Raw genomic sequence first — 27,193 nt, 5'->3', positions numbered from 1 at the left:
ACACACAGTCCTCCCCAGCATCTGTAGCACAGACCTAGAAAGAATTTGCTTTTACGCCTCTTTAAATAAATAGGTAAACAACATTGCCTTTGAGGATTCCTCAGCTTGGAAAATAAGTCATTGCAGGGGATACTGGGCAGAGATCTATCACACCAGGACAGCTGAGCAGAAGAATGGTTCTTCATCCTTTTCCATTAACACAGAAAAGGGCATATTTTGAAAGTATCATGCAGAAGATTTAAACCAATAAGAAAAGCCACCCAGGAGAGTTAACTCTGGTTTTATGCCAGACCTTTCAGAAATGCTGTCGCTGCTAAGTTTCTCCATCAGAAAAGCTCCAAGTTTCACAAGGAGCCAGAGCAAGGCTTTCTCACCAGGAGGCTGCTGATCACTCCTGCCCAGGCCAAGGGGAAAATGTTTCAGGGCTGTGCCCAGGGGGATCCCCTAGACCCCAGGATGGACCAAAGGTCAAAGCCAAGAAACCTGGAGGGTTTGTACCTCTGTTATCCCAGCAATGAGATATCAAAGAGGAAGTGTGAATGCACAAAGGAGTGCTGGTGGAGATGGATGGATAAAGGAAAATACCTGTTGAGAGCACAGAGGTGTAAAGCCAGGCTTTGCCAGGGCCTGATGTCACAAACCAGGGTTAACGTGCTTGTTTCAACAGTGCCTGGCTACACTGTCCTGCCAAGGCTCTGACAAACCCCTTGGTCAAATCCAGCAGCGTTAACTTGCCACTTACCAAAGGACAACTTTATCCATCTGTTACAAATTGGAATAAAGCCCCCATTTAGAAAAGCACAACAATGACGACAAAAAGACCACAAAAAACCAAAAAAATTTGACTTCCAGTCCATTTCTGGGGTAAGTCTGCTAAGTCATCTGCCAGGGGAGCAGAAATGCATTCTCCTGCACCTGGGGAAAATCCTCCTCTCAGCTTCTCATTTTCAGGCTAGAGTGCTCAGAGAGGGATATAAGAAATGACTGTTAGCAAACTATCAGCTTGTGAGAGGAACAATTTTCATGGCTGAAAGGTGTCCAGGAAGAGCCAAGCCAAAGCATCCTTGACCCTGGGGTTAATTATTCGCTCAGCTGAATATGCTCAAACTTGTTTCAGTTCAAAGCCAGGGAGGTTTGGACTGTGCAAACAGCCAAGTTTTGAAAGAAAAATAATTAAATTAAACGACCTGCAAGAAAATACTGATGGTCTGTATCCCCTATCTCCCAGCAGAACCCAGAAAGATCCTGTGTTCACTGGGATGGAATGGCTTTACTCTGGGTATTTTCTCTCATCATCTGGGAGACAGACAAATGGCAGTGGAACAGGGCTGGAGAGGAGCTGCTCTGCAGCAGGGAAGCAGCTGTGGGACGGAGCAGGGTGGGCTGGGGAGACAGGACCCAGTCCTGCACGGGGCACAGGTGACATTTAGCCAGGCCTGCAGCGTGTCCATCAGGTAATGCAAGGTGACAGCAGGGATGGGGACGCCCCGAGCACAGGGCACCAAGCGCGCTGGCCATGTCCCCACGCCAGCTGGGGAGACCAGCTGGGACCTGCACCGAGCATCAGGGCTCGCTGCCCCTCCTCACCACCCACCTGCACTCATCCTTGGCTTGTTTCTGATCTACAGGTGGGGCTGCTTGTCCTTCTTCCCTGTTTCCCTTCTCCACATTAATGCCTGGACAGATAATATCCTGCCCGAATTCAGGGAAGCTTGATTTTGTATCTGCTTCTCTCCTGGAGGAGCAGGGAAGGGAAGGCAGGAGGATTGTGTGCTTTTGGCAGTATCTCTGCTGCAAACACGCACTGCCCAGAGAACCCAGTGACTCCATCAACTCTCCACAAGCTGCAGAAACACACACTCCAGCCTTCTCTTGGAAAGGTGCAAAGCTTAGGAAGGAAGAACTTGCTTCTGGGTGCTTCCCTGTTTCAAAGTGGCTCTGCAAATTGCAGGGTTTGTGGCACGGTTGAATATTAGGAATATTAAGCAGAGAGTACAGACACCAAATTCAGCCAAGCATGACTTTGTTGTGACTTAAATTTTTCATTCAGTAAAATGACATGGTACGTGGACTTTCTTGAAGTTCATTACAAAGGTAAATATCCTGCAGAATCAGAATTGCACAACACATGATTGGGTCTTCGCATGACATTGTGAGTTATTTTGAGTTACACATCTGCAAAATCCATGAACAAAATAGCTCTTTGTATCTCGTGAGCTAAACCAAAATGTGCATATATATAGGTACTTATTTGTTAAGAATGTTTTGATGTCACTTGAGCAAAGTGAAACAGTATCCACTTTAATTTCTGGAAATCACATTTGTTTCAGAGGTCCACATCGTTTTACTCCTAAGTAAGCATTTGGGTTATGTGGTTTGGGCACTTAAGTGTCTTTCTGGAAGAAAAAGGGAAATTAAGTGAATTCTGGATTTGTGGCATGGTTCGTGGCAGGGAGCAGCTGAAGTGCACACACACACACAGATACAGTGTCCATACTGTTGCTTCAGCACTCAGAATAAGGATCATATCCGATGCCACATTAGGCATCTCTGCTGACATTAGGAAAAATAATGAAGAAAGACCCCAAGAAACACTCAGCTCTCTGCATTTTGAAAATACTGCCCTTGAGGATATAAGCAACAGCATTACCCTCACCCACCAGCTGCTGAAGATGAGCAAGCACACAAAGCTTTGGCACTTGACTTCCAACCGTGTTTCATCTTCACTTTAGCAAAATCCTAATCCAGGGATAGGAAACTTGCATGAATAGCCTCATAAAAGCAGAAGAACACCATCCACACCACAGCAGATGTGTAGGTGTCCAACAGATGCACCTGCAGAGCACAAAAGCCTCAGGTCCACCACACCAATGCTGAACAGCCAGGTCTGGGCTAACACTGAAACTGAGGGTAGGTGAGCTTGATAAAGGCACTTTGGATGCAGCTCTGTGCTCCAAGCACTGCACAGGTAAAGCTGAGGAAGGCGTGGAAACAAAGACTTCTCTTCTCTTCTGCAGGAGTGCACAAGTTACCCCACATACCTCGGTGAAGGCAGTAGGAAAAGAAGGAACCTGGGCTGCAACCAACAAAACTGTCTTGATTTTCACACAAATCATGGCAACAAACATCAGCTTCAGTGGTTACACCTGAGCAGCAAGAAGAGTCAAAATGCAGAGGCCAGAAACATCCAAGCACTACACACACTGTCTGTTTAACCACCACAGGCTGCAGGTTTGTTTTAGCTAATGCCCCTTCAGCTCTAACACCCAGCAAAGCCTTGAGAGAAATAACCACGTTCAACACCAGGGTCTGACCTCATCTAAGGCCTAAAACAATCCTTGAAGATCCCTGGCAAGCCTAGAGATGATGAGACTCTCAACATTCACAGTTTCCTTTTTAATGTCAGAGAGAATCAAAAGCTGGAAGTCATCGAATAGCGAAAAAACACTTATGCTCCCAAGGCTTCAGAGAAAAGGCTCACAAACATTTAAAGGTGTGAGCTGCCCTGCCTGACACATGACTTTGCAGATACTTCATCCTCTGCAGATCAGAAAGCACCGAGAAGTGGGAAGAGACAGGCAGAGAAGGGCTGATTTCAGGAGAGGAGCACGAGTGTGCGTGGGAGGTGCAGCCTGGCAAGCAGCTCATCCTTGGGGACGACCTTGAAAGGGAAATACCTGAGAGAAACACTCCTGAGAATGGCTGCAGTTATGGTAGCAGGATACCCACAGTAACTGGAATTAAGCAAAGTTTTGCTGCTGTGACTGCAGAAGTTGTTTTGGTTTAATACACAGAAGATGAACCAAAAAAGCTTCCTTTTCTGGTGATATTTTTAACCATCCAAGCAGATTCCCACAGACAGTACAAACTGCCATGCTAACAACCCACAGAAAGGTTCGTGGGTTTGCCTTGCTTTTAAGGTCCAGTAACCTCTGTGTTTCTGTCTTCCTGCTCAAGTCCATGTCAATAAATAATGCAGCCTTCCCTGAGCACTAAAAACAAGGAGGAAATCTCTCAGGAGCTGTAGTGGCACATGTGGGAGCAGGGGTTTCTCCAGCAGGGACCTACACAGGGCAGCAGAAAGTTTCCCTCAGCTCTCCAGGTGGTGGGAAGAGCTGCTTCCTCTCTCCTCTGGTACTGCTCCTGTGCCTCCCTTGCAAACAGGGGCCATCCAAAACCTGGCCACAAGAAGCTGTGTGTCGTGTTGGACATACTAAGCTATTGACCCACTGTCCAATTTCAGTCAAATCAGGCCAAGACCTCAAAATAGCATCTGCTGCTGAGCCTGCACCAGGGAAAGACTCCTTTAGCAACTACACATCAAGTAATTAAAAAAGAACTACAAGCCAAATTTACTCACCCTAACAAGGTATCACATCTCCCTGGTGACCACAGTAACACACAAGAGTTGGATAAAGTTCCTCATCTCAAAAAAAAAAAAAAAAAAAAAAAAAAAAAAAAAAAGAGAAAAGTCATTGAATGTGGGGGTTGAAGGGTTTTTCCCATGATTGTTTGATCGGATTTCCCCCTTGGCCAGCAGCCACCAGTAAAAAACATGCAAAAATTCTTACAGTTGTCTTTGAATTTGTGGAGAGGCTACAGGTCCCCAGGAGAATGGATCCCATTGACTGAAGGACCTTTGGTTGCCTCAAGCAACTGAAGGCAGGTTTCTCCTGCTTGAAAAGAAAATTTTTCACAACATTTAAAATTTTGTTTTCCCAGATGCCAGAGTTACTCAGCCACTGGATTTTCTCACACCTTTGCTGGGTCAAAGGGCTTTTCTCCATCCTCACCTCCACAATTATATGAATGGACACAGCAAGCCATGATATCCAGGGAAAAAAAGCATCCTGCAGGTCACAAAAGCTGGGACCATCACAAAAAAAAGTTCCAGCCAGCCAGGCAGCAGAGCCACTCCAGCACAATGTGGATTTTCCTCTCCCTATCCCCTAAACGACCTGGCTTAACCCTGCTTTGCTTGGGAGAGCTGACAAGATTGCAGCCGGAGGTGGTGTGGCCAGAGGCCAAGTTACATGAGTACTAATAAAAGAGACTTTGTGGAGGAGCCAAGTTAGTTCTTGTCCCCAACCAATGGTGCCAGAGAGTGCTCAGAAAGAGAGGACAGTCAGCACAGCATCTTTCCTTGCCCTGGGAGCTGGGCTTTGGGTGAAATGCAACCTTCTGGAGAATAAAAACACATTTTTAAGCCCTTTCTTTGCTGCTGTAGCCCAGCCTCAGCCCAGCACATCTCCTGCTTTAGATGTCTAAGGGTGACTCATCTGAACATTTTCCTTGCTATTCTACAAACTCATCTGTGACACCTTGGAGCCTGATTGTCATTCTCTCATCACAAATCATGTGCTTATGACCAAGTTGTGGATGTACTTTCTCAGACAAATTTGGTGGTGCTATTCAGATATTTAAGATCAAAGCGAGTGTTACACACCATCAAAAACATGCACCTTATTTCTAATCTGAATGCAGATAAAATTAAGGTAAAGGAGATGTAACAGCTACATGAAAGCAAAGAAAAAGACAGCAAGTAGACACCCTTTTTTTGCCATCTTGCTGAAATTGAAGCCCAGAATTTCAGAGCTAAAGGAAATCTGAATGCAAGAAGAACAGCAGAACCTGCATCCCCTTAACTTTGCCCTCCAGCAACACAGTGCAATGAATGCCACAAGCTGACAGCTTAGTGTGGACACTGCCCTGGCATGCTGATGTTCCCCCTAATGCACATCCAGGAAGAGTTTCATGGCTTTTCCAAGGATGGGGGAGCAGGAAACACCAGGAACACATCGTGGGCCTGATGGAGATGCAGGTTGCCTGCATGGGCTTTGTGGTGAGGACCCAAGGCAGTGGAGGATCCCTTCCACCCGTGGTCACCACGACCTCTCCTCCTCCAAAGCCTGGCTGCCCTCTCACACAGGCCCAAAGCTGTCTGACCAAAACAGGCACTGCTTTCTCAGCCAGCCAGAATCCCCCTCTGCAGACCCAGCCACATGAGGAGAGGGAGCTGCCACATCACCTGGATGCCACAGGGACATGGATGCCCTCTGACTTTGAGGGGAGCGTGGCCAGGAGTGGTAAACTCCATCCAGGGAGCACAAGACAGGACAGAGGGACTGTTTTAAAGCATCCCAAACAAAACTTGGCCAATGCTTTTGCATCTCTGCCAGGCATTCACATAGAGAAAACACCTCTGTTTCTAATACTAAGTTGGAAGCAAGTTAAAACACCAGTTTAATACTTTAAATGGAAGTTAAACTCCCAACATACTGAACTGTTGGAGAACAGTCCCTTTGCCTTTACTGGTGGAACAGAAATCCCTCTGCTCCTATTACCAACTTCCTCTCCTAGAAATCTCCCAAAGGCTCTGCTGAGTGTTGTGACCCTTGTCCCTACAGGGATCTCTGCCTGGTTCCTACGAAGATCAGCTTGAATGTCACTTTTCTTTTGGTTCATTGCAAATTTGTAATAGAAATAAATTAAACACAAATAACACTTTCATTGTTTCGTTCTTATTGCAGCAGTAGGAGAGAGTTCAGCTTGTCTTTGCTGGGTCCTTAAAACCACCAGTGAGCAATAGATTCTCCCAAGGAGTCATCCCCTTTCTGCAGAAACAGCCTAAAAAGGTATTTGGGAAAGTCGAGCGCTTGTGAAACTTGAGGATAACTTGATGCAATACCAATGAGTTTTCTGGAGTTGGAGAATTACCAGAGGTGAGCATCTGGTGAAAAAGGGAGGGGGAATTAAACCCACACATAGTGGGAACATCCCATGTGCAATGTGATGTCTTCACAAACTGCTTATCCAGCAGAGAAATAACAGGCTGATGTACACAGCCTGGGGGCCTCCAGAGCAAATCCTGAAGGCATTTACCCACCTTGAAGGGCTGGGAACAGCTTAAAGAGCTTTCCGGAGGTACCAAGACTTCGCACACGCATGCACTTTAAGTTCCATGAGTACTTTCACCAGTCCATAGGTGGGTGCTCCCAGCCCCTCGCAGCCGAGCACTCCAACCTACAGCTCCTCAACCCATTCCCCTCGCAGGGCAAGGGGAATAACTCCAGATAAAGCATAAAGAGCAATCGCAAAGTCCATTTCCCCAGAGCATCCGCGGTTCCTGCGGCCAGGGCTTGCTCACGGGGGGCACAGGGGTGTCGCAGCCCCAGCCCTTTGCCGTCCCCCTGGGCAGCCTCCCCTGGCTAATCTGACACAGCTCCACACGATTATGGTGGGATCCGTGTCACAAGGGCAGGAGACAGCCCCACAAGGCAAGGAATTAGCCCTCTTAAGATTTTTCTAGGGAGGTGTTTCATGTTTGAAAACTAATCCTCCACACCCCTTCCCACCCCCCCCCCCCACCAACAACTTAATAAAAATTAAATTGGAAAGATGCTTGCTTACTTGGTTTGATGCCGTTCTTACAATGAAGAGATTCAAGCCACCACACACAGACACAAACATGCATCTCCCAAATGATCCACTAAACTTCAAAGCGGAGCGCAGCGGTTTGACTCAAGCCTGCAAAATTTCAGGCAAGCCTGGTCTGGCTGTGCAGAAGTTCACAGCACATAAAACCACAGGACAGCTTCAATCACAAGCACACGGGCACTGTAGGTTACAGCCACATCCGAGCTAGGTTAAACACGTTTTTAAATTCCCTTTACACCCTCCTCGCCGCCGCTGCGGGATCAGTTCCTCCCCTTAACCCAGAAGGCACAGATCGCAAACGCAAGTAAAATACTTACTGCCAAAGCCCGCAGGAAACTTAATGAAGTGAGGATAATTCCCATACATGTTTAATCCTCAGTTCATCGCTCGCCTTTCTCGACGCAACTGCCTCCTCTTAAACTTCAAAGCTGCCCGGAGCGCGGCGCAGCCCGCCGGGCTCGGGGCATGGCCGGGCAGGAGCGGGGGCTCTCGGAGGGTGCCGGGGCAGCTTCCTCCAGCCGCGGGCTCATCCTCGCCTCACGCCGGCAGCAGCCGGGGCTGAGCCATCCCCCGTCCCCGCTCAGCTCCGGCTCCTGCGCTCGCCTGGCTCGGCTCCCCGCGAATCGCCGGCGCACCGGGCGCGCAGCATAATCGCCCGCCTGAGACGCCAATCAATGCACGGCGGCTCCGCTATAGATCGGGAATTGGGAGGAGGGGGAGAGCTGAAGTTGTTCAGGGGAGGAGCGTGGTGGGAAGGAGGGGGGGATTTGCTTTTCCACCAGTGGAGGCTCGGCGCGGTGTGTTGGGCGCAGCAGCTGCCGGCCGTGCGGAGGGTCTCTGCGGGCAGGCAAAGGAGCAGCCCTCGCTATGAGCAGTTCCACGTCCACGCTCGCATCCCACACCGAATCGTGCCTCAGCTGTGCTCCCGAAATCACGTCACGGCCCCGAGGTGCTGGGCTCAGCCACCCCGAGGAAATGCCAGGCTGAGGAGCCGCAGGACCTTCCCGGGGCTAGCAGGGCTGGCAGCTCAACTCTCATCCCAGCCGCACCCGAAGGAGCACAAAGGACACGCGAACCACGCCAAAACCTCATTAACCAGCTGCCGAAGCTGCGTGGGGTGAGGAGAGGTGGGACACGGGACAGAGCCCGGGGGACGCTCAGTCCGTGCTGCATACAGTCAGTAAAGTTCGCAGCAGAGCTTCAGACAGCGCCAGACTACATCCACACCTTCAGTCCAATGCCCGGCCCTCCCGACAATGAAGTTCTGCGGGAAATGTGTGGGAATCAGCAGAAACAAGCCGGCAGCTGCCGGCCGGGGCAGAGCCCATGCGGTCCCCAGCGCTGCCCCCTCCGTGCCCGGTGCTCCGGAGCAGGAGCAGCCCCAGTTCCCTGGCTGGCATCCCCCAGCCCAACTCTGCACTTCTGGGGAGAGGCAAAGATACAGCACAGCCACTGACTCTGGGCTCTGATCTGGGAAGCCTCAAAGGAAGCCACCTCAAAGGAATGGAGGAGGGAGCAGTTTTGCCAGAGATCTGCATTAATATGTGTGCTGGAGGAGAAGGTGGCTTGCAGACCTGTCATTGCCACATGGCAGAGAAAGGGGGCTCAGGGGTTTTGCCTTCCCGGAGGGACCATGGGGAGCATGGCATGCAAGCAGCAAGACAAAAAGAGGGAAGAACAGATTAGGATGTTTGGCATCCTACAAGGGCCTTCTGGCACTTGGCTCTCTCTAGGTGACCCCAGGACCCATTTTACTCTTTGGCACAAAGAATGTTGGGAGGGGAAGGCATGGACTGTGCCAGCCCAGAGCTGTTCAGAGCACCCAGCAGCAGCTCAGGCAGATGCTGACTGAGGTGCAGTCAGCCCTGAGGTATCACATCTGCAGGAGAAGGAAAGGTTGCCCTTGTTAGCTCTGTTTCTTCCTTTGCTCTCAGATATTGCCACATCCATTTATCTCTAGCTGGAGTTTAGGCAAGGGCAAGGGTTTTCCCTTTCCCTTATATTAACAACCTTTATTTTTAAAAAGTGATTTTATTTCCTCCAATTCCTGCTCTGCATTTGCATGTGGGGACTTGATAATGTGCAGTATTGGGAGGACACCATGGCAAGGATGCACAGCTTTTTATGGACAGCAGGTACACCAGATCAGCTCCAGGACTTAGACTTTACCTGGGAATGGGAACCTAACACTTGGGAGTGCATCTCCACAGAGCAGAACAAGTGGATAACCTGCCTGCTGTCAGGAACAAGGAGGTTTGCAGGCAGTAGGAACAGCATTCTGTATAGCCCATTAGCTGTGGCCTAGCTTTACACACACCTTCTTTTTTTCTCACAGTTAAAAAACCAAAAAAGCAACCAAGAGATCAGTATTCAGAGTAGGTTCTACTGTGGCAAAAAAAACCAAGCAACTGCAGTCTTGCAGGGGGAATACAGACAGCAGAGATCACTCTTGTATTTTCTATCTGGCCACCTTTCACATCTCGTTTGTTTTATTGCACAAACATTAATGGCACTGCAGAACTGTTTTCAGAGGAGGAGAGGCAGCTGAGCACACATCTCACTGGCCACAAGGTTTGAGCCCTGGGGAAGGGAGACCAAAGGGTTTGATGACCAGCATGAGAGCACAACACAACACAGCAGCATCTGACTGTGTAGTGCTGTGTCCTGTCCCTCTCCTGTTCGGCTGAGCTTGCATCCTGCCCCCAGCATACAACAAGGCCATCCCAGTGAATGTTCTCAGCTCAGGCCAGTCCTTCCAGTGTTCACAGCTGCATCCAGGTGCAGGAGATGTAGCCACAGCTCCTGTTTCAATGAAGGCTGCCCCACACTCCATCCACCCTGTCTAACCCAAGTGGTGGCAATCCCAGCAACCACAAGGGTTTCTAACCCGTTGGCAGAGTTTGCTGTTTCAGGATAACACTGGCTTTGCCTCCAGTGCTGTCCTTTAACAGCCACGCTGGGGATCCTTGTTAGGAGCAGGAAGCAAAAGCCAGGCACCAGGCAGGGATACCTCAATGCCCTGCAGGCAGAAACCCAGGGCACTGCTGAGCAACAGGCTGCAAGGTGGCTTGTTTCAATCTCCTGATAGAAAATTGGATTTCTCAGCAGGGCAAGTTTTTTTTTCCTCTGCCACAAGACCCAAAGAAACATTTTTCAATCAAAAAAAAAATAAAATATCGTAGCAAACAACCTGCTTTCAAAAGAAGTGATTTTTCACATCCACACACACAAACATACCCACTCAGTAAGATGCAAAAGTTCCACACAAGAGGGGGACTTTGTGCAGCCCCACACACGACCTGCCAGAGGGATGTTTCTCTGATCTGGGAAAGCTCTGGCATGGCTGTCCAGCACCTGTGCAGAGATGCAGTGTGGCCTTGTGCCCCTGGTCCCCAGGTGCCCACCAGCATTCCAAATTCAGATGCTGTTTCGAGACAAATCCACTCTTGCACACCAGTTTTGCTTCCACCTGCTCGAGTCACACCTCCCTGCCGTGCCAGCCTGGCTTGTCCCCTGCCCTCAGGCTGGGCAGGAGGGTTTGTGCCTGTCAGAATCTGAGGTATTGATGATTCTGAGATTGTAGAAAGTCTCTGTCTTTCTGCCCCGCTGCCAAAGAAGAAGCCATAATTGGTCTGTGCTGGTTCCAAGGTTGTTTATTCTGTTTATCTCTCACATGTTCTGCTGCCCTGCCCAGCTCTGTCCTGCAGGGCAGCGTGTGGGGCTCTGCCCTCAGTGGGATGTTACAAACATTAAATACCAGAAACTCCCTGGGCTGGATTTACAATAACGTGCCAATATCTGTCACCTACGTTGGACAGTGTGTCCCCAGCCTGAACCAACAGAAAAATGCCAACACCACAGTGAGACATGGAGGGCATGAAGAAGGAGAAGAAGGACAAGGCACACCCAATTTCCTCCATCTTGTCCCCTTTGGACCCCTTATTTAGAATCCTAAAATTTTACTTTTACACCCATGCCACACTTTACTACTCATATCAAACACTCAGAGCTTGTAATTCATGCTGTAAGATTGAAAACTCTTTTCCGTGGACAGAGATCACAGCCAGTGTCTCTGGGGGCTCTGTCCAGGGGGGTTCCTGAGCCCTGCCAGGGTCCCAGACCTGCCAGGGCAGCCAGAGGGAAGCCCTGGATTCCCACATTGCCCTTGCCAAGCAGGGGCAGAGGCAGCTCCATGCTCAGCCCAGCCCTGGGAATGGGGAGGTGTGAGCAGCTTTGTGCTCTAAGCACCAGCCGTGCCGAGGTTTAGCAGCACCATTTATTCTCACCCAGCACGCGGGATCTCAGCGGCTTTAATTCCATGCTAATGAAGTTTTAGTAGGGAATTATTTTTATTGATCTGCCCGGAGCAAAGATTTTAGACCAGCTCTGTCAGCACCCCCATCCCCACAGCTTTTTTCTTTCTTTGGGAGAGGAAAGAAGACAAAACAGCTCTGAGCTCCTTAAAAAGGTTGGCAGTCCCAAGCAGTAAGTGGATTACTTTATTGATTTTTAGCAGATCTGGGTTAGTGAGTGCTTAGCACTGCAGAACACATGCACACACAGAGCAACTTCAAGGAAACCCCTCCAGGCCCTTTCCTCAGGCCAATCAAGCGGCGAGCAATTAATTTAGGAGACTACCATGGATTTTGGAGCGTGGAGAAGTTCCAGTCCCTGCACCCGAGTCAGTCTGTGACAGACAGACTCTAGTAGCCAGCCCAGTCTCTTTTAAGCCATACTGCAGGACCTTACAGAGGCAGACCCTCAGTTTCTTGTAGAATAGCATAATTCACAGCTTCAGAGTATTAAATGCTTTTTATTCCCCTGCCCGTCCTCATTGTTGTGTAAAAGGAGAAGACATTATGACTGCCACTGTTAATTTAGGAAGGAAAGCCATGGCCATGCTGCACCCAGATGGGATTCAGGGCTGCCAGGGGGCATCCAGCAGCCACACATGGGGCATCAGTCAGAGCAGGACTCCTGACAAAGCAGAACTGCTCAAGCCAACAAGATGCTAACCTTGTGTTGGGATCCCCAGCTCACTCACTCACCTCCCAGTTACCTTTCCAAGGCCACTGTACTGTAGATAGTATTTCTGAGTGTGCTGGAATAGCATGTCAAAGAACTCCTCCACCAGTACTACTCCACCAAGCCTTTTAGGGTGCTGGTCTCTGAAGACTGACTGCATAAGGGCCTACAGGGGAATAATTTTATCCCACTTTACACCAGAACTAGGAAAGCTGGAAGGTAAATATGGTCCCTTTTCCTCAAACTAGGAAAAAACCCAAATATGTTCAAGAATTTCATCAAGCCTCACCCCATCTTTGTTTAAAGGCAAAGGCAGTCTATGTACATACTGAGGCCATAGATATGACCAAATAAAAAGGTTGCAGCTCTTATAACCCCACATCTGCACATTCATCTTCCTCCTGCCACACTGCTCCAGAGTAGCAGAATCCCAGGGGAAACCCACTTCCTGTGGGGTGCTGGTGTTAAAGCTGGGGCTCCCTTCACGTGGCAAATGAGATGCAATAAGAGCTACCAGGCTGAGCACTCCAGGAGCCAAAATGCCCATTCTCCTCCCTGCTGGCCTCTGAGGGTGGCACAGACACCAGGTGACCTACTCAGGGCCAAACAGCAAGTCAGTGCCAGAGCAGGGACTTGAAACTGGATTTCTCCAGGCTGGCAAAGTGGATTGAGCCAGCCTCATCCATGTTCTGCACTGGTCCACAGCATTGGCCTGGGACAGGCACAAGTCTCCAAAAGCAAGTTGCCTCCCTGGAGATGGAGAGGAAGGGAGCTGCTGCATCAGCCCTTCCCCATCCATCCCTGCCCTTCCTCATGTCCAGCAATAACCACAGACACCAAGCTAATGAAATTAGGCCCAGAGAGCCCCACCGGGCTAATGCAATTACTGACAGCAGCACATTCAAACAGCAGCACCACAGGCACACCTGCAGGAGCACAGCCTGCCCTCTCCTTCTCCCCAGGAGAGAGAAGCCCCTGAGCCCCACAGCTGCCACCCAGGGTGAGTGCCATCCCCAAGGTGTCAGGGCCACCATCCCCAGTGCCAGGCTGCTCCAGGCAGGGAGGGCACTGCCTACCTTGCAGAAAGCACCGTCCCAGTGCAGCCAAGCTCAGCCTCTGAGGGCAGATTTAAAGAAGCCTGTTTAAACCTGGGAGACCTGCAATTATCAGCACCGTAATGAGGCCCTGGACACTAATCAGCGGTGTCACCGAATCCTCTTACGCCTGCCTAAGCACCTCCAGCAGCTTTGCTGGTGGCGGAGCCCAGCTGCCCAATCCTGCAGGGAATTACCTCCACAGACAGGCACCAGTGGTGGCACTTAGGTATCTTGACACAGATGAGGGTAAAGGACTCCCAGGCATTTGTGCAAGGTGACAGAGATACCTGTCAAAGCCTCTGCCCAGCCTGGAAGGCACCTGGGCCAAGCCCACACTGGAGATGCACTGGAGTTGATGCCTTAGGATTTAGCTTTTATATTTTTCAGACCCTCTGCTGCTTTCGTGTATAACTCTAAAGCTCCATAGCTTGTCAGCTACTGTTCTCCCATTTTATTCAGACAAAACAATTCTTCTCTGGGCCTGAAACTCAAGGACACCTTATAGTCTCAAGCCCAGAGAGATGTAAATGACAGTGAACTGGGGGAGCAAACTCGGAGTAAATTATTTCATTACCTGAAGCTGTAATTGGAGGATTAACCCCTGATATGTAAAGGGACCAGATTTTTAACTGTATGAAAAACTCGTGACCATTGTTCATCTTGGGTGTAGCCTCTCTGGGAGGCTTTTTACTGCCCAAGGTGCACCTATTTGAAAACCTTCAATAAATACCGGCTTTTATTCTCTTAATCTTGTCCAGCCTCTGTTCCAAGCAACCACTCCAAGGCGTCAGGGTGAACAAACATTGCTTAACCAGCAGAGATATTTCCACGCTAAGGCTCCCTGAGCTGCAAAGGGCAGATTTACTCCTGCCAGCTGTGCCCATCAAGCCGAGGGGACGCTCCAAGAGAGTTTGGAGGCCCCGAGTGAGGCTGGCAGGTGAACCCGCCACGCTCCTGCGCGCTGGCCGCGGCTCGCGGGGCGACGGGCTCCGCCTCACGCTCTCCGCTCCAACAATGCCCTCTTGAATATCGTGAGGGCAGCAAAAACAACAGGTCCACTATAATGCTGAGATATCCTGAGGCAGAAAATCCATTGGGAGCCCAGCTAGACAGAGCCGAGTCAATTAGACACTTTCTGGGGCGTCAAGCTGCCAACAATCCCGGCCTTTGTAACCGTGAAGAATCACTGCCTATGTGCTTCCCAGAGACTCCTCCTTGCCAGAGCAGAAAGGTCAGCAGCGGTAGCGTCATGGAAAAGCATGCAGCAAAGCATTCCTGGGAAGGTGAATCCAAAGAAGTGGCCATTTGGATCCTCTGGAAAATGATATTTTGTCAAATGCGTCGGCTGCTTTGGGTTGGGCTTGCGGGGGAATGAGCAAGCCCTTGATGCAGGGGGTTTGTGCTGCAGCACAAAGGGGTTTGGGCATGCATTGTACCCTGAAGCAGTGCTGGGGTCCAGAGAGTGGAAGCTCAGAGTCTGGGAGTTCACAGCTCCCTGCCTGCTTTCAGACAGGTCGCTCCAGCTACTTACCTTTCGTGGAATAAAGATCAGAGAGACAAAAAAGGAACCGCAGTATTCCAGCTGGGAGAGTCCCCCATCCCTCACACTTCAAGGGCAGCACCTTATGTCTCTTGTCCATCATCCAAGACAGCAAACTGTGCTGTAAAACCAGGATTCCAGTCTGGATGAGCACTGAATGAAGTGAGGATTTCTATGTGCAAGTGCTGACGTCTCTCACATCTAAAAGCAGGTCTCTGACAAAGGGGCTTTGTGTCCAGAAGAGATTTGGTTGGGAAACGAACACTCAGCTCTTAAGTTCACCTTGACAAGTCATTTGGTGTTCAGCAAGGGATAGTCAAAGGACAGGTGAAGAAAGGTTCACTTGATACCTCCTCCATACCACCCTGCAAGCAAACTTTCCATTCAGAATGCCTGAGAACACACAGGTTGTCATTTAAACACAAGCCCATCTTTACCCCTGCTGTTCACATGATGTGAAGCTGAGATTTCTGCAAAATGCCTGAAAACAGGTTATCTTCCTTCAAAGAAAACTACACCCTGACCAAGATTTCCAGATTTCCTCATCTGCTGAAAAAAAAAAAAAAAAGAACAAAACCAAAAAACTAGGGTTCTCAGAGAAATCTTGAAAGACACAGTAATTTCCCAGTTTTCCCACAACCATTCTTCAGACAAAACATCTCAACAGAAGGTGATCCTTGTCCAGGTTAGCCCTCCATTGCTGCTTGTAGGGACAAGTACTTTAAAAAAATTTAAAAGGCAACCCTCAGCCACAAATAAATACTGATTTAGAGGCTTCTTTGCCTAGCTAGAAACAAACTACCTACGTGAAACTTGATCCCCATACCTATCTCTGCAGAACTTCTGGAAAACTTTCAACCCCTTTTTTTCTCCCCTTGACCCTTCTCAATTCTTTATTATCTTTTTGCTGGATTTCTGCGAGCAGATTTGTTGGCCAGAGGCTGAGCTGGTGACACAGGAGGCATCTGCTGGACTTTGCATGGCTCACCACAGACTGGGGAAGGTCTTGTCACAGCAGTGCCCTGCTCAGGGCCACCAAGGGCCCCCACCTGCATCCCCCCTGGCAGGTGGCACAGCCTGCTGTGCAGCTGGGGGGCTTTGCTTGCTGCTCTCATGCTGTGCCATCCCCACCTTGATGCTTTTACATTTCCTCCTGCTTCAGCAAGTGCAAAACTCCGGAGACAACCTGTCAATCTCCATCACGTCCGGCTGCCTCAAACAGTCTATTTATACCAGCCAGGCTAACGTGGCTGTCCTGGAGTTCAAGGTAACAGGGGTTATTCCTGCTTGGACTAGCTCCTTTCTCAAGGGAGGAGGGATGGAGGCATCCAAGAGTGTCGGAATCTGTGCTATTGATGATCCTGAGATTGTAGAAAGTCTCTGTCTTTCTGCCCCGCTGCCAAAGAAGAAGCCATAATTGGTCTGTGCTGGTTCCAAGGTTGTTTATTCTGTTTATCTCTCACATGTTCTGCTGCCCTGCCCAGCTCTGTCCTGCAGGGCAGCGTGTGGGGCTCTGCCCTCAGTGGGATGTGACAAACATTAAATACCAGAAACTCCCTGGGCTGGATTTACAATAACGTGCCAATATCTGTCACCTACGTTGGACAGTGTGTCCCCAGCCTGAACCAACAGAAAAATGCCAACACCACAGTGAAACATGGAGGGCATGAAGAAGGAGAAAAAGGACAAGGCACACCCAATTTCCTCCATCTTGTCCCCTTTGGACCCCTCATCTAGAATCCTAAATTTTAATTTTGCACCCGTGCCACACTTAATTATTACTCGTATCAAACACTCAGAGCTTGTAATTCATTCTGTAAGATTGAAAACTCTTTTCCACGGCCAGAGATCACAGCCAGTGTCTCTGGGGGCTCTGTCCAGGGGGGTTCCTGAGCCCTGCCAGGGTCCCAGGCCTGCCAGGGCAGACAGAGGGAAGCTCTGGATTCCCACACAAGAGGAACATCCACATCAAGGGCTAGCACCAGCACCTTCATGGCTGAGGGCACAGCCATGGATCCCCAAGGTCCCAGCCACAGCAGCCAGGTCCCAAAAACCCAGAAGGCTGATATCTATGAAAAGACATCTGATCCCAGGTCCCTCTGGCTCCTGCCACGGGACAGGGGAGATCAGCAGGTACTTTTGGATTTCTGATTCATGTCCTGTCCAAGAAAGACCACAACTTCAAGCCTGTTCACACTGAGTTCCTGCACGGAGCTCTGCCTGGATCAGGTGTGAGCCTCTGACTGCACACTGTCAATGCCACAGTGAGGGCTCCAGCTTTCTCTGAACCACTCCTGTCTCTCCTTACATGTCTCCAGCAGAGTCTGTTCTCTGGCAGCCAGCAGATCTGGCCCAGGATAAAACCTGCCTTATCAAATTGGCCCCATTACAATAATTTGAAAATATCTGAGGAAGGAGAGGGCATTTATGCCAAATTAGCACTATGAGTTCACATGGCCATGAGCTTTAGATATGGACCAAGGGCCAAGAGTCACATCCACCAAATCAGCATGGCACAGCTCCAGCCAGCACTTCTCAGCCAGCTGTCTTTGGAGTTTAGTCCTTGCTCCAGTCAGTGAGGCATTTCCTGTTAGCCACAGTGGGAAGCTGCCCCTCTCACAGGATTCCTGGAGCTCCTCAGGAGCCAGACAGCTCACCTGGATCCCACCTCCACTTCACTTCTGCAGGTGCCATTGGTACATTTAACCCCTTTTAAAGTAGATTTCTTCCCATCCATTGGGTCCCCTGAGAGCATGGAAGGAAATCAAATACCACTAAAACCCAAGTGTGTCCTCAAGGAGGGAGAGGCAGATTTCTTAAGGCTTTGCTGCCTCCTCTCATGCACAAAGATCTCCTGTTTCTGTAGTGATACAGGATTTCTGGGGATGGGTCTCCTGAACTCCACTCAGGAATTTTTTAGGCAAGACTTGGAACAAGTTTCCATTGCTCCAAACACTCCAATCCAGCAACCCAGCCTGTGGAAGCCCCCAGCTCACACCTATGATGCCTCTGAGTCATCAGGGAATAAAAGCCCCACACCACATCCCCCAGCCAGTAAACCAGACCCCATCTTTGCCCAGAGACACAGCCATGTCCATGCTGTGGTGCAGATGTGCCCACCATGAACACCAAACCTGGAGGCACAACCCAAGCAATGAGGCACAAAATGAAGTATTTAAGATGAGCAAACCCAAAGAATCCCCTTGTGAACTGGCAGTAAAAAAAAGGAGAAGGGGGATGTAAAGAGCTCAGCCCTCACTGTCTCTGCCTCCACTGGTGGCCCAAACCACTCCACTCTTGGTAGTTTGTGCCTGTCCTGTAAGCCATGCAGACATTTCCATTTCACAGAAAAGGAACAGGTTCATTTTGAGGTCATCTCTTGATAGGTACAACTAATTTCAACAGATTCTGCCAACCCAGTCTGTTTGAGATGCAGAGGACCAACCTCCTCTTTGCCTTGCCAGCACAGACATACAACTCTCATCTGTCCTAGCAGCTGTCCTTCTCCTGAGACTCACCTCCTGGTGGCAGCCAAAGGGAGACAAACACAACATGAAACTCAGCCAAGATGTTCTACAGCAGAAAGGTTCCCCTGCAGAAGGTGTTTAAATCCCCTTGGTGCCCTGTGCAGCCCAGGGGTGGGTAAGGAGCCAGCTACAGTGCATATCCCTTCCCTCATCAATGCCCTCCATTGCCTTTCGTCTTCTCTTCTCAAAAGCTACAAGTTCCCCTGTACCAAATGAAAAATCCACTGGTATCTAAAGCTGTGGGAGCATGACAAAATTCCCCATGCCCCAAAGAAAGGACCAGCCCAGGATCAAGGCAGGGACAGACCACACCACACATGACAGCCCAAGAGCAAGGAGCAAACACATGAAGAATTTGCAGGGATGTGGAATGACATTTGCTGTCAAATATCTGCCCTTTGCCCCTCAACCCTTTTGCAGTAGAAAAAGAGGGAGAGAAAAGAGCAGCAGCCACACATTTTGGCCCTGTCCTTTCAAGTCTCTGAGCAGAAGGAGCAGTCTCTACACAGCAGAAGCACAGAAATGACCTGGGACTGGCACTGCACTCATGTGCACTGACTTAAGTCAGCTTATTAAAGCAAGCCCTAAAGATCAGCTTCTCCACAGAGCTGTCTCCTCTGCCAGCCAGCCAGATCCCAGCTGGAAAATCTGGAGCCCTGTCCCTTTTCAGGCCTTAAGTTTTCCAGACCAGCAGCACACCCTCTGAAAGGCTGATAAATTCACCAGTCCTAGGGCACAGTCCCAGGGTCTGTCCTGATGGTTGCAAAGATTGGCACTTCCCATCAGATAGTTCCTAAGCAGAAACTGGGAATCAGCACAGGCCAAGGAGTGTTCCCACCAGGAACTCTGGGTATTTAAGAGCCAAGCCATGTCCACACAGATTAGTCTCCATGGCTCATTTAAGTAATGAGGCTTTTAAATCACACTGACCTACTAAACCTTGCAGCCCTGGTACCTAAAATGCAGGGCAGCAAGGACCCAACACTTCAAGCACATCATAGACTGTGCAAGATACTCAGTGCCCTGAGTATTTCCCTGAATCCCCCCAGGCATCTGTGCCCAGTGGGAAGCTTTTCAGAAAGGAAAGATCCCACAGGCAGAGCAGACCCAGGAAACACGTTTACCTTTGCATTTACCACATGCTTTGGCACACAGAACCTCTGACCCAGGAGAACCAAGCAGCAAGGGGAGTATTGATGAACCCATGGTTAGGTGGAATGGAAGAGCTAAAAGAGTCAAGGGCCTCAGCTGACTCCAGGAGACACACCTGTCTGACAAACAAAGCAATCCCATTTGGAATGGCCAAGAGGAGCCCTGCTGCCTTTTCCTGGGTGGAAGCCAAGCAGTCTGTGTGGCCTGGCTCCCAGAACCCCAGGCAAGGAGACCCAAAAGCAGAATCTCAGTCAGTGTTCTCTGCCCCTCCCACTCCTCTAGGAATTTGCACCTTTCTGTGCCTTCCTATCACCTTCAGGAAAGAATGTCCCAGAACCTCCCCCATCATCTGTAACCCTCCTTGGAGAAGACCTTGCTTGTGTCTCTGATGGGCACCTTGCACAGCCACTCCCTTGGAGCCGCCACATTCCTGACCTTTGCAACAAGTCAGCAGTAAGAAAAAGGTCATTTACATCTGTCACCATCTGTGTGGCAGTGGATGGGGCCAGGGCTGCCAGAGAGCAGCCAGAAGTGCTCTGAAGGGATGTCTGTGCAGATATCCTTACAGATGTGGGGGCAGCCTGTCCTGGACCACAAGGTTATCAGTGGTGGGAGATGCTGAGCAGCTCAGGGCAGAGGCAGCTGGAGGAAGGACTCACTCTGCTTCTATCTTCCCTGGATGTATCCATCATTTTTAAGATGGACAGACGTTTGGCCTGGCTCTGAGTGCTTTTTACACCCAGGACAAGCTCTCACCCAGCCCACGCAGCTCTGAGCTACTCCAAATCCAAATCCCAGCCTACACGCAGAGAGCAAACAAACAAACAAACAAATAAATAAACTCACAGACGCAGGTTCAAACCCCAGCATCCATTTTTCAGCCTGGAGAGGAAGGCAGGGAGGATGCTTGACATGAGATGTGATGTGAGCACTCCCTGCCATCCCTCTGAAGCCACCTGCCCCATCCCCTGCTGTGCAGGCACCGCCAGCCCCGGGGCCCGTGTGCCCTGTGCGTGCGGGCGGTGATGGATGGCTCCCCAGCCAGCACACCAGCCCTCCCCAGGGCTCAGGCTCTGCACGAGAGCCCTGTCAGGGCCAGGGAGCATGGCCCAGCTCAGCAACAGGGCTGAGCTCTTCCCAGCTCCCTCCCACGACGGGGTAGCAGCGCTCAGATGTGTGTGATGGGGGGTGAAATCCAACCAGGGTGGGACAAGGCTCTTTGCATCTCAAGTGCTCAAGGTGCTGCTGCAGCTGTGGAGGAGTCTGTGTTGCCCAGGTGGTGATTTGCCAGGGGACAGGTCCACAAATGCTCCCCCTCCTCCCTCAGCAGTGCCCTGTTTCACCACCCAGAGCATTGGGAGGGGGGAATATTCACACGCTCCAGGGTCACTCTTGGCTTCTCTGGTCATATATCCTGAATAAAACCCACCCTAGAGCATGTGTCAGACCCAGCCTGCCTGCGTGCTGCCATTCCCCCAAACACAAACCCCACATCCTGGCTGCAAACCTGCCCCCAGCACCCTGCTGTCCCCTCCTCGCCTCTGTATGCCTTTAACAGTTTGCTGGATTACCCATTGCAACTAAAATAACAAAGCTACAAAAGAAGAGGGCAAACAGACGAGATATTCTGCAGCAATTAGGGCTAACCAGGGGAGCAGGGAGCAGGGAATGAATGGACAATGGGGAGGGCAGGGACGTGGCAGCCCGGGCTTGGACAGGCTGGGCACGAACTGTCCTCAGAGGCCGGGTCCAAGGCAGGGAGCAGCGAGCTGGACGTAAGGAAAGCAGGGAGATGAAAAGGGTTATTTAAACAAGCACAGGGCAGTCCCCACAGGGCCTCCCTGTCCGCTTGGCTTCATCTCAGAGTGTCCAGGGAAGAGCAGCTCCCTCTTTCCCCCCTCTGTGAGCCCTTTCAGGTGGCGGGGGGACGCTGGCAAGCTGCGGTGGGGTCCGCTTAGAAAGGAAGGAATCCATTAATCTCTCTGGTAATTACTGCCACATATGGATTTGCACAATTACACTTCGTTAATTGGTTATTACAGGCAAGCCAGACTGATTGGGCAGAACGGCTGAGCTTTAACCCCTTCGCTGCCCCTCCAGGGCCAGCCAAACATGGAGGCAGCCTTCCTCCCAAAACAGTGCTGTACTTTCCTGCTGGCTCCCATGCAAAGCACAGCCCTCAGCATCCAGACACGACATCTTTGCTCCCATGCCTTCTTTTCCACCGGGGAGCCCAAAGAAATGGGCCCAAGGGGGAAGGAGTGAGCCTGCACCTCAAGACAGCCCAACTCCCCAGGCAGCTTCATCTGCTCTGGGTTTGCAGCAGACACACCACGGACTCCCCAGGGTGCTGAGGAGTGGCAGACTCAGATTTTGTTTGTTTTTAGAAGGAGACTGAGATTCCTTGTGCTCTTCGGCTCTGTGCCCTCAAGCCCAGCAAGGTTGGTGCCAAGGACTGAAGAATCTCCCCCCAAGTCAGTCTCAGTCTCTGAACTCAGCTTCTCCTACAGGATCTGCAGTGTAATGTTTTTCTTCCTCCAAACACTCAAAACAGAGGATTTACTCTAGCAACAAATGCATACATAACCAGAGTAAAATAAGCTGTAACAAAAAATATGGATAAAGCCATGGATATGTAATATGGATATGGATATATAATGGATATATAATATGGATAAAACTCTTAACAGTGCAGGACTTCTGCCAGGTGGGAGTGGAAGCAGCCTGGCCTCCACACAATGCCACTGTCACCTCTGCCACCCCTCACAGGTGGGTAATGGACCATCCAAAACCTGGCCCCAAAATGTGCTGTTCAGGACCCGCAATGTTTCTGGAGAAAGCTCAGAAGAAGCAGGCCGAGGTGAGAGCAATTCCTGCCAGAACTGTATCAAAGGCTTCCCATTAAAAAAACTGTAACAAGAAAGCAACTAAGATCTTCCCAAAATCCCCACAGGGCAGAAGGGCTCGTGTGAAGAGACAGATGTGCTCAGCAGCCACTGACATCAAGGGCAGAGCAGGCACTGGCATCCTGGTCCTTCAGAGCTGCTGTACTGCCCTTGGACACAGGAGAGGGCACGGAGGAACTGCTCCAGACAGCTCCTGGTCTCCCAGGGGCAGCCCAGCGAGGCAGGGTCTCCTGGGCACCAGGATGTCCCTTAGCCCAGGCAAGACTGGCCCAACAGTCTGACTCACAGAGCCAGGCATCACACCAGGCGCACGGTGAAGGCTTTCAGCTCAACTTCTGAATCACCCCAGCAAGCAGCAGCAGCAAGGAAAGAAACCAACATCACATCAAGGTGAGAGAAATCTAATTCCAAACCACCCTCTAGCCTCCTCCTGTGGGTAAAAAAGTCCTTGGGGCTTTGGCTGAAGCACAAAGCATCTGCAAACAAACACATTCCCACTCTTTCTCCACTGCTGTCACTGCAGTGATGCCTGCTACAACACTCTAGGTTTGACCTAAGGAGTAACCTTCTCATTAGCTAATTAAAGTGCTTTTAATGTTCCATCTCCACTGCAAGGAGGAGCCGAGTAAGAAAAGTCTTCTCCCTCGGAAGTCACTGGAGTGACACGAAAGTTGCAGCAGCAGTTGTTCCTGTTGTGCCATGTCTGATTAAGCCCTTTCCTGACCCAGAGATGGGGCAGCTGAGAGGCATTTAAAAAACTTTTATTCCATTTCCAGTCTCAAGTGAAGGATGAGACAATACAGATGTTATAATTCACGCCATCACAATCAGAAGCCAATTATTTCTTAATTACAAGTGTTTCTTGGTCTATCAGCTTTTGCCACACCATGCTGTAAATGCCTTAAAGCCAAGCATCTAAAATGACCCCTCGTGGGTCCTACTACAGTGCATCTTTCATAGTTCTATTTCTCTGAAGTACCTAGTCTTATTTACAAAACCATCCTTTGAAACTTGTTTCTAGTTCCATTTCTCTCTTAACCATGTCCATGGACACTTCCAAGCCAACATTTCTCATCTCAAAGTTTACATACAGACGCACACTATGTGAACCTTCTGTCAAGCTTTAAGAATTCTCTACAAATCCATTTGCCACCGTTGCAGTCCCCTGTGATTTCCCAGCTCCCTGACTTGGCCCAGACATTTATTTTCGTGCAAAAGGCAGCTCCAAGCTCGCTGTCTGCAGAGGACCATGGCACAGGCAGCATCTCCCAGCTCCCCGCCAGTGGTTTGGGTGTGCGTGAGCTGGTCCCTGAGGAAGGGAAAGGTTGCAGACCTCTCCCCTAAACCAACTGCCTCTGCAGCATTCAGAATGAATCCTCAGAGCTGTCAGGGGGAAGAAGCTGCAACTGAGCTTAAAAAGGTCAGCTGGGAAAAGTCAGGATGGGAAGGATGCTCACTTAATTGACAGATGCAGAGGGGAAGGAGCCAGCCTGGGAGTACCTGCAGCTGGTTTGGGCAGCACACGCTGGACTCCATCTCTGGGCTCTGCTGGCTGCAGCTGGTGACAAATCCTTTGTGGATCACTCCCAGACAGCAGGCTGGGGTCTAAACCTGAAACTGAGACTGGGGCTGAGCACCACGCAGGGATCTTGTGCAGCCTTCCCTCATCCTGAGGGGTGAAAGTAGGCTGACAGATTTTTAGAGCTAGAGACAAGAAGATAATTTTCTCTCTGGCCTTTACTTACACATCTGCCCAACACAGGTTGGTTTTGATTTCCAGAGTTCAGAACTTGTGCAAAGATTACTTTGCATCTGACTGTATCAGTTCCAGTGTTGTGCCACTGATGTATAGGAATCAGGCAAGTAGTGTGCCTGCTGATGCTAATTAAACTTGATATTGATATGGATATGTGACATATTTACTAATGAAGTTGCAAGAGAGGTAGCTGGCTTATATTTCTTATGACTTGGAAAATATAAAGGCAAGTAAATATTTTCTTTTGGTCAGAATATTGATACACACGTATTTCAAAAAGCTCATATGCAGCAGAAGTGGTGAAACACGTTGAATCAGGTCAAACCCAAATCAGGTTCAAAGGGATCTGAAATTAATTAGGCCATTAAGACAGTTTTCCAGTGGAATTCTCTCTCTCTTTGTACATACACACACATATTTAATATATTTGACAAAATCAATATTTATCTAGGGAGAGGTTCAGTTTTTAGTGAACCATCACTTTGTTAAAAGTATTATTCTCATGGAAAGCTCTTGACGAGCTCTACCAGTAACTGCCACCTGTTCTTTTTTACCCTTTATGAGCTGATGGCCAGACCTCCTTTAGTATAAGCCATTAATAAACACAGTGTCCCCCTCCATGCCCTGAAAACTTTCCTTTTCCTCTAGTGCAGAAGAAAAACACACGCTCAGGGGTCTGGAAGAAACACAGAGGAACGAAAGCTCAGCTTGCCCATCTCCCTGCCCTAAATCAGAGACCTTCAAGGACAGAGCTGCCACCTCCTCCCCGAGCCCATCTGTGCCATCACACCTCCACCATTGCTGTTAAACAGCTTTTCCCAGTGTCTGAGCTCTCCTGCAGTGGAGAGCACAGCGCAGTGTTACGAGGGTTTCTTTCCAAAACTGCACCCAAATTCCAGTCCCATAAGGGCTCTCAGCAGGCACTGATGGCCAGAGGAGCAGCATGCCCAGGAGGCTGGGCACACCCCACAGCTCTTGGCAAGCTCAGTGGTGTCCCCCGCAGCCCCCCAGCCCACAGCTGAGCCCGGGGTCAGGCAGCACTTACAGAAGTGAGGGAAGGGTCCTGTCTCCAGGGAATAAGGAGCCTGCATGCCTGGCTGCATTTCCAACCCGTGTCCTGTCTCTTCAGCAGACTCAACCATGAAGGGAGGTTTGGGATCAGCTCCCTCAGCAGCTCCGGGCTGTTGGAGAAAGAGAGGAGTATTTACACATTACAGAGCAGCATCTTCCCAATCTGTCCTAAGTTACAAATTTACCTCCCAGACCTTGACCAGGAGCTGGGGTTTCCTGTGTTTGCTCTTCGGGCTCCTGTCTCTTTGGAAAGCAGAGGATGTTGCAATGCCAGGGGGAGGGCTGGGGAGGGCTGGGCTGCCTGGGAAGGGCCCTGCCACGCCAAGCAGTCGGTCCAGAGCAGCTCTGCTGACAAGGTGTCTCCTGGAAGCCACTTCTCATCCCAGCTCCTAAAGGAACGAAACCAAGCCAACAACTGCCATCCATACGGTCTGAGCATCTGCCTCAGTTCTGCTTTCCTCCTTCTCTCTGCCAGTTGACTGTTTTTTCTCATCTGCACCAACTCTATCTGCTAACAAGCATCGAGAAGGTGGCAGTGTCAGCCACATCACCACTGGACTCCCATGGAGAACAAGAATAGCTGCTTTTGCCTCACCGAAGCTGTCTGAGGACAATGGGGGCAGGTGTGAAGGGAGCAATGTTCTGTACACACTCCTGGGCAGTGTCCCTAGCTCTTGCAGGTGACCTGGACAGACCCTTGTCTCCAGGAGGCTTTCAGAAAACAACCAGCCTGTGCTGTGACCGGTTTTTCTGGTGCTGAAGATAGAGCCCCTGGCTTTGTTCCTGTGCTCGCTTATCTCTGTTACATTCTCTAACCATGCATAGACATCTTCGTGTTTGGATTTTGCCAGTCCTGATGGAGAAGAGCTACAGGCAAACAGCATTCCTCTCCCCTGTCTGAAGTGATAATCTTGGTATCTCATCTCCTTGGTGCTCTCCTTCAGGCTGTGTCAACAAGGGCGAGACTGCTCTGCCTCCACTGCCCCATCCTGCACACTGTGTGCTGCCCAGCCCAGCACAGCTCCACCAAGAATTCCTCTGGGGTGCCAGCCAGACCTGCTGGGGGGTTTTAACCACCTCCCTCTTCTAGATTTCTCCACGTTCACGGCAACAAAACATGCAGGTTCCAAAGTGCAGAGTGGTCTCAAGATATTGCCCTCCAGAGACTTTGAGGATCTGGAGCACGGCTGAGATCAGCAGCAGGGCACTGCCAAAGCCAAGTGAGGCCACACAGCCCCTTCCACATCGGTGCCAGGTGCCAGGACACCTCCTGCAGGACAGGCAGCCACAGGGAGTCCAGGCATGCAGAGGGTGCCAAATCGCTGGTTTGGTTTCGCTCGCATTTTCAGGAAATTCTTAATCTGAAACGACAACAAATTCCTCAAATTCAAGTACTCATGGAGCTGAAACCCTGCAGGGCAGTCTGGATCGAAGCCAGGAGGTGAGAAAAGAGACTCCTCTTTAGAAATTCAGTGTGCTCCATCAGCCACAAGCATTGCCCCTCTTATATCCTTGCACTGCTGTGGGTAAGATGGATCCAAATTCCTTAGTTTCTTTATTTTGTTTTTAGCCAGAAAGGGCTGCCCAGCAGTCAGATCACTGCTCAGAGACTCCAGATCCCCTTGAATCTGCCAGTGACCTCTCAGATCCACTCTGGCTTGCATCCCCAGCACCCACAAGCA

At 50.1% G+C, this 27,193-nt stretch overlaps 1 protein-coding gene across 1 annotated transcript in view; it reads right to left on the bottom strand.

Annotated features, from left to right (window-relative positions):
• The window catches only part of RXRG (retinoid X receptor gamma), a 40,438-nt gene extending 14,840 nt beyond the window's left edge, over positions 1 to 25,598 (bottom strand). Inside the window, exon 1 of the mRNA XM_077785235.1 lies at positions 25,486 to 25,598. Coding sequence (XP_077641361.1) covers positions 25,486 to 25,582 — 97 coding nt within the window. The 5' untranslated portion in view covers positions 25,583 to 25,598. The remainder of the gene's footprint in view (positions 1 to 25,485) is intronic.
• Between the last annotated feature and the right edge of the window lie 1,595 nt (positions 25,599 to 27,193).

The sequence above is a fragment of the Lonchura striata genome, chromosome 9 (assembly GCF_046129695.1).
Source record: "Lonchura striata isolate bLonStr1 chromosome 9, bLonStr1.mat, whole genome shotgun sequence".
Lineage (NCBI taxonomy): Eukaryota > Metazoa > Chordata > Aves > Passeriformes > Estrildidae > Lonchura > Lonchura striata.
Note: the sequence above shows the minus strand (reverse complement) of the source record. Positions and strands in the feature narration are given on the sequence as shown.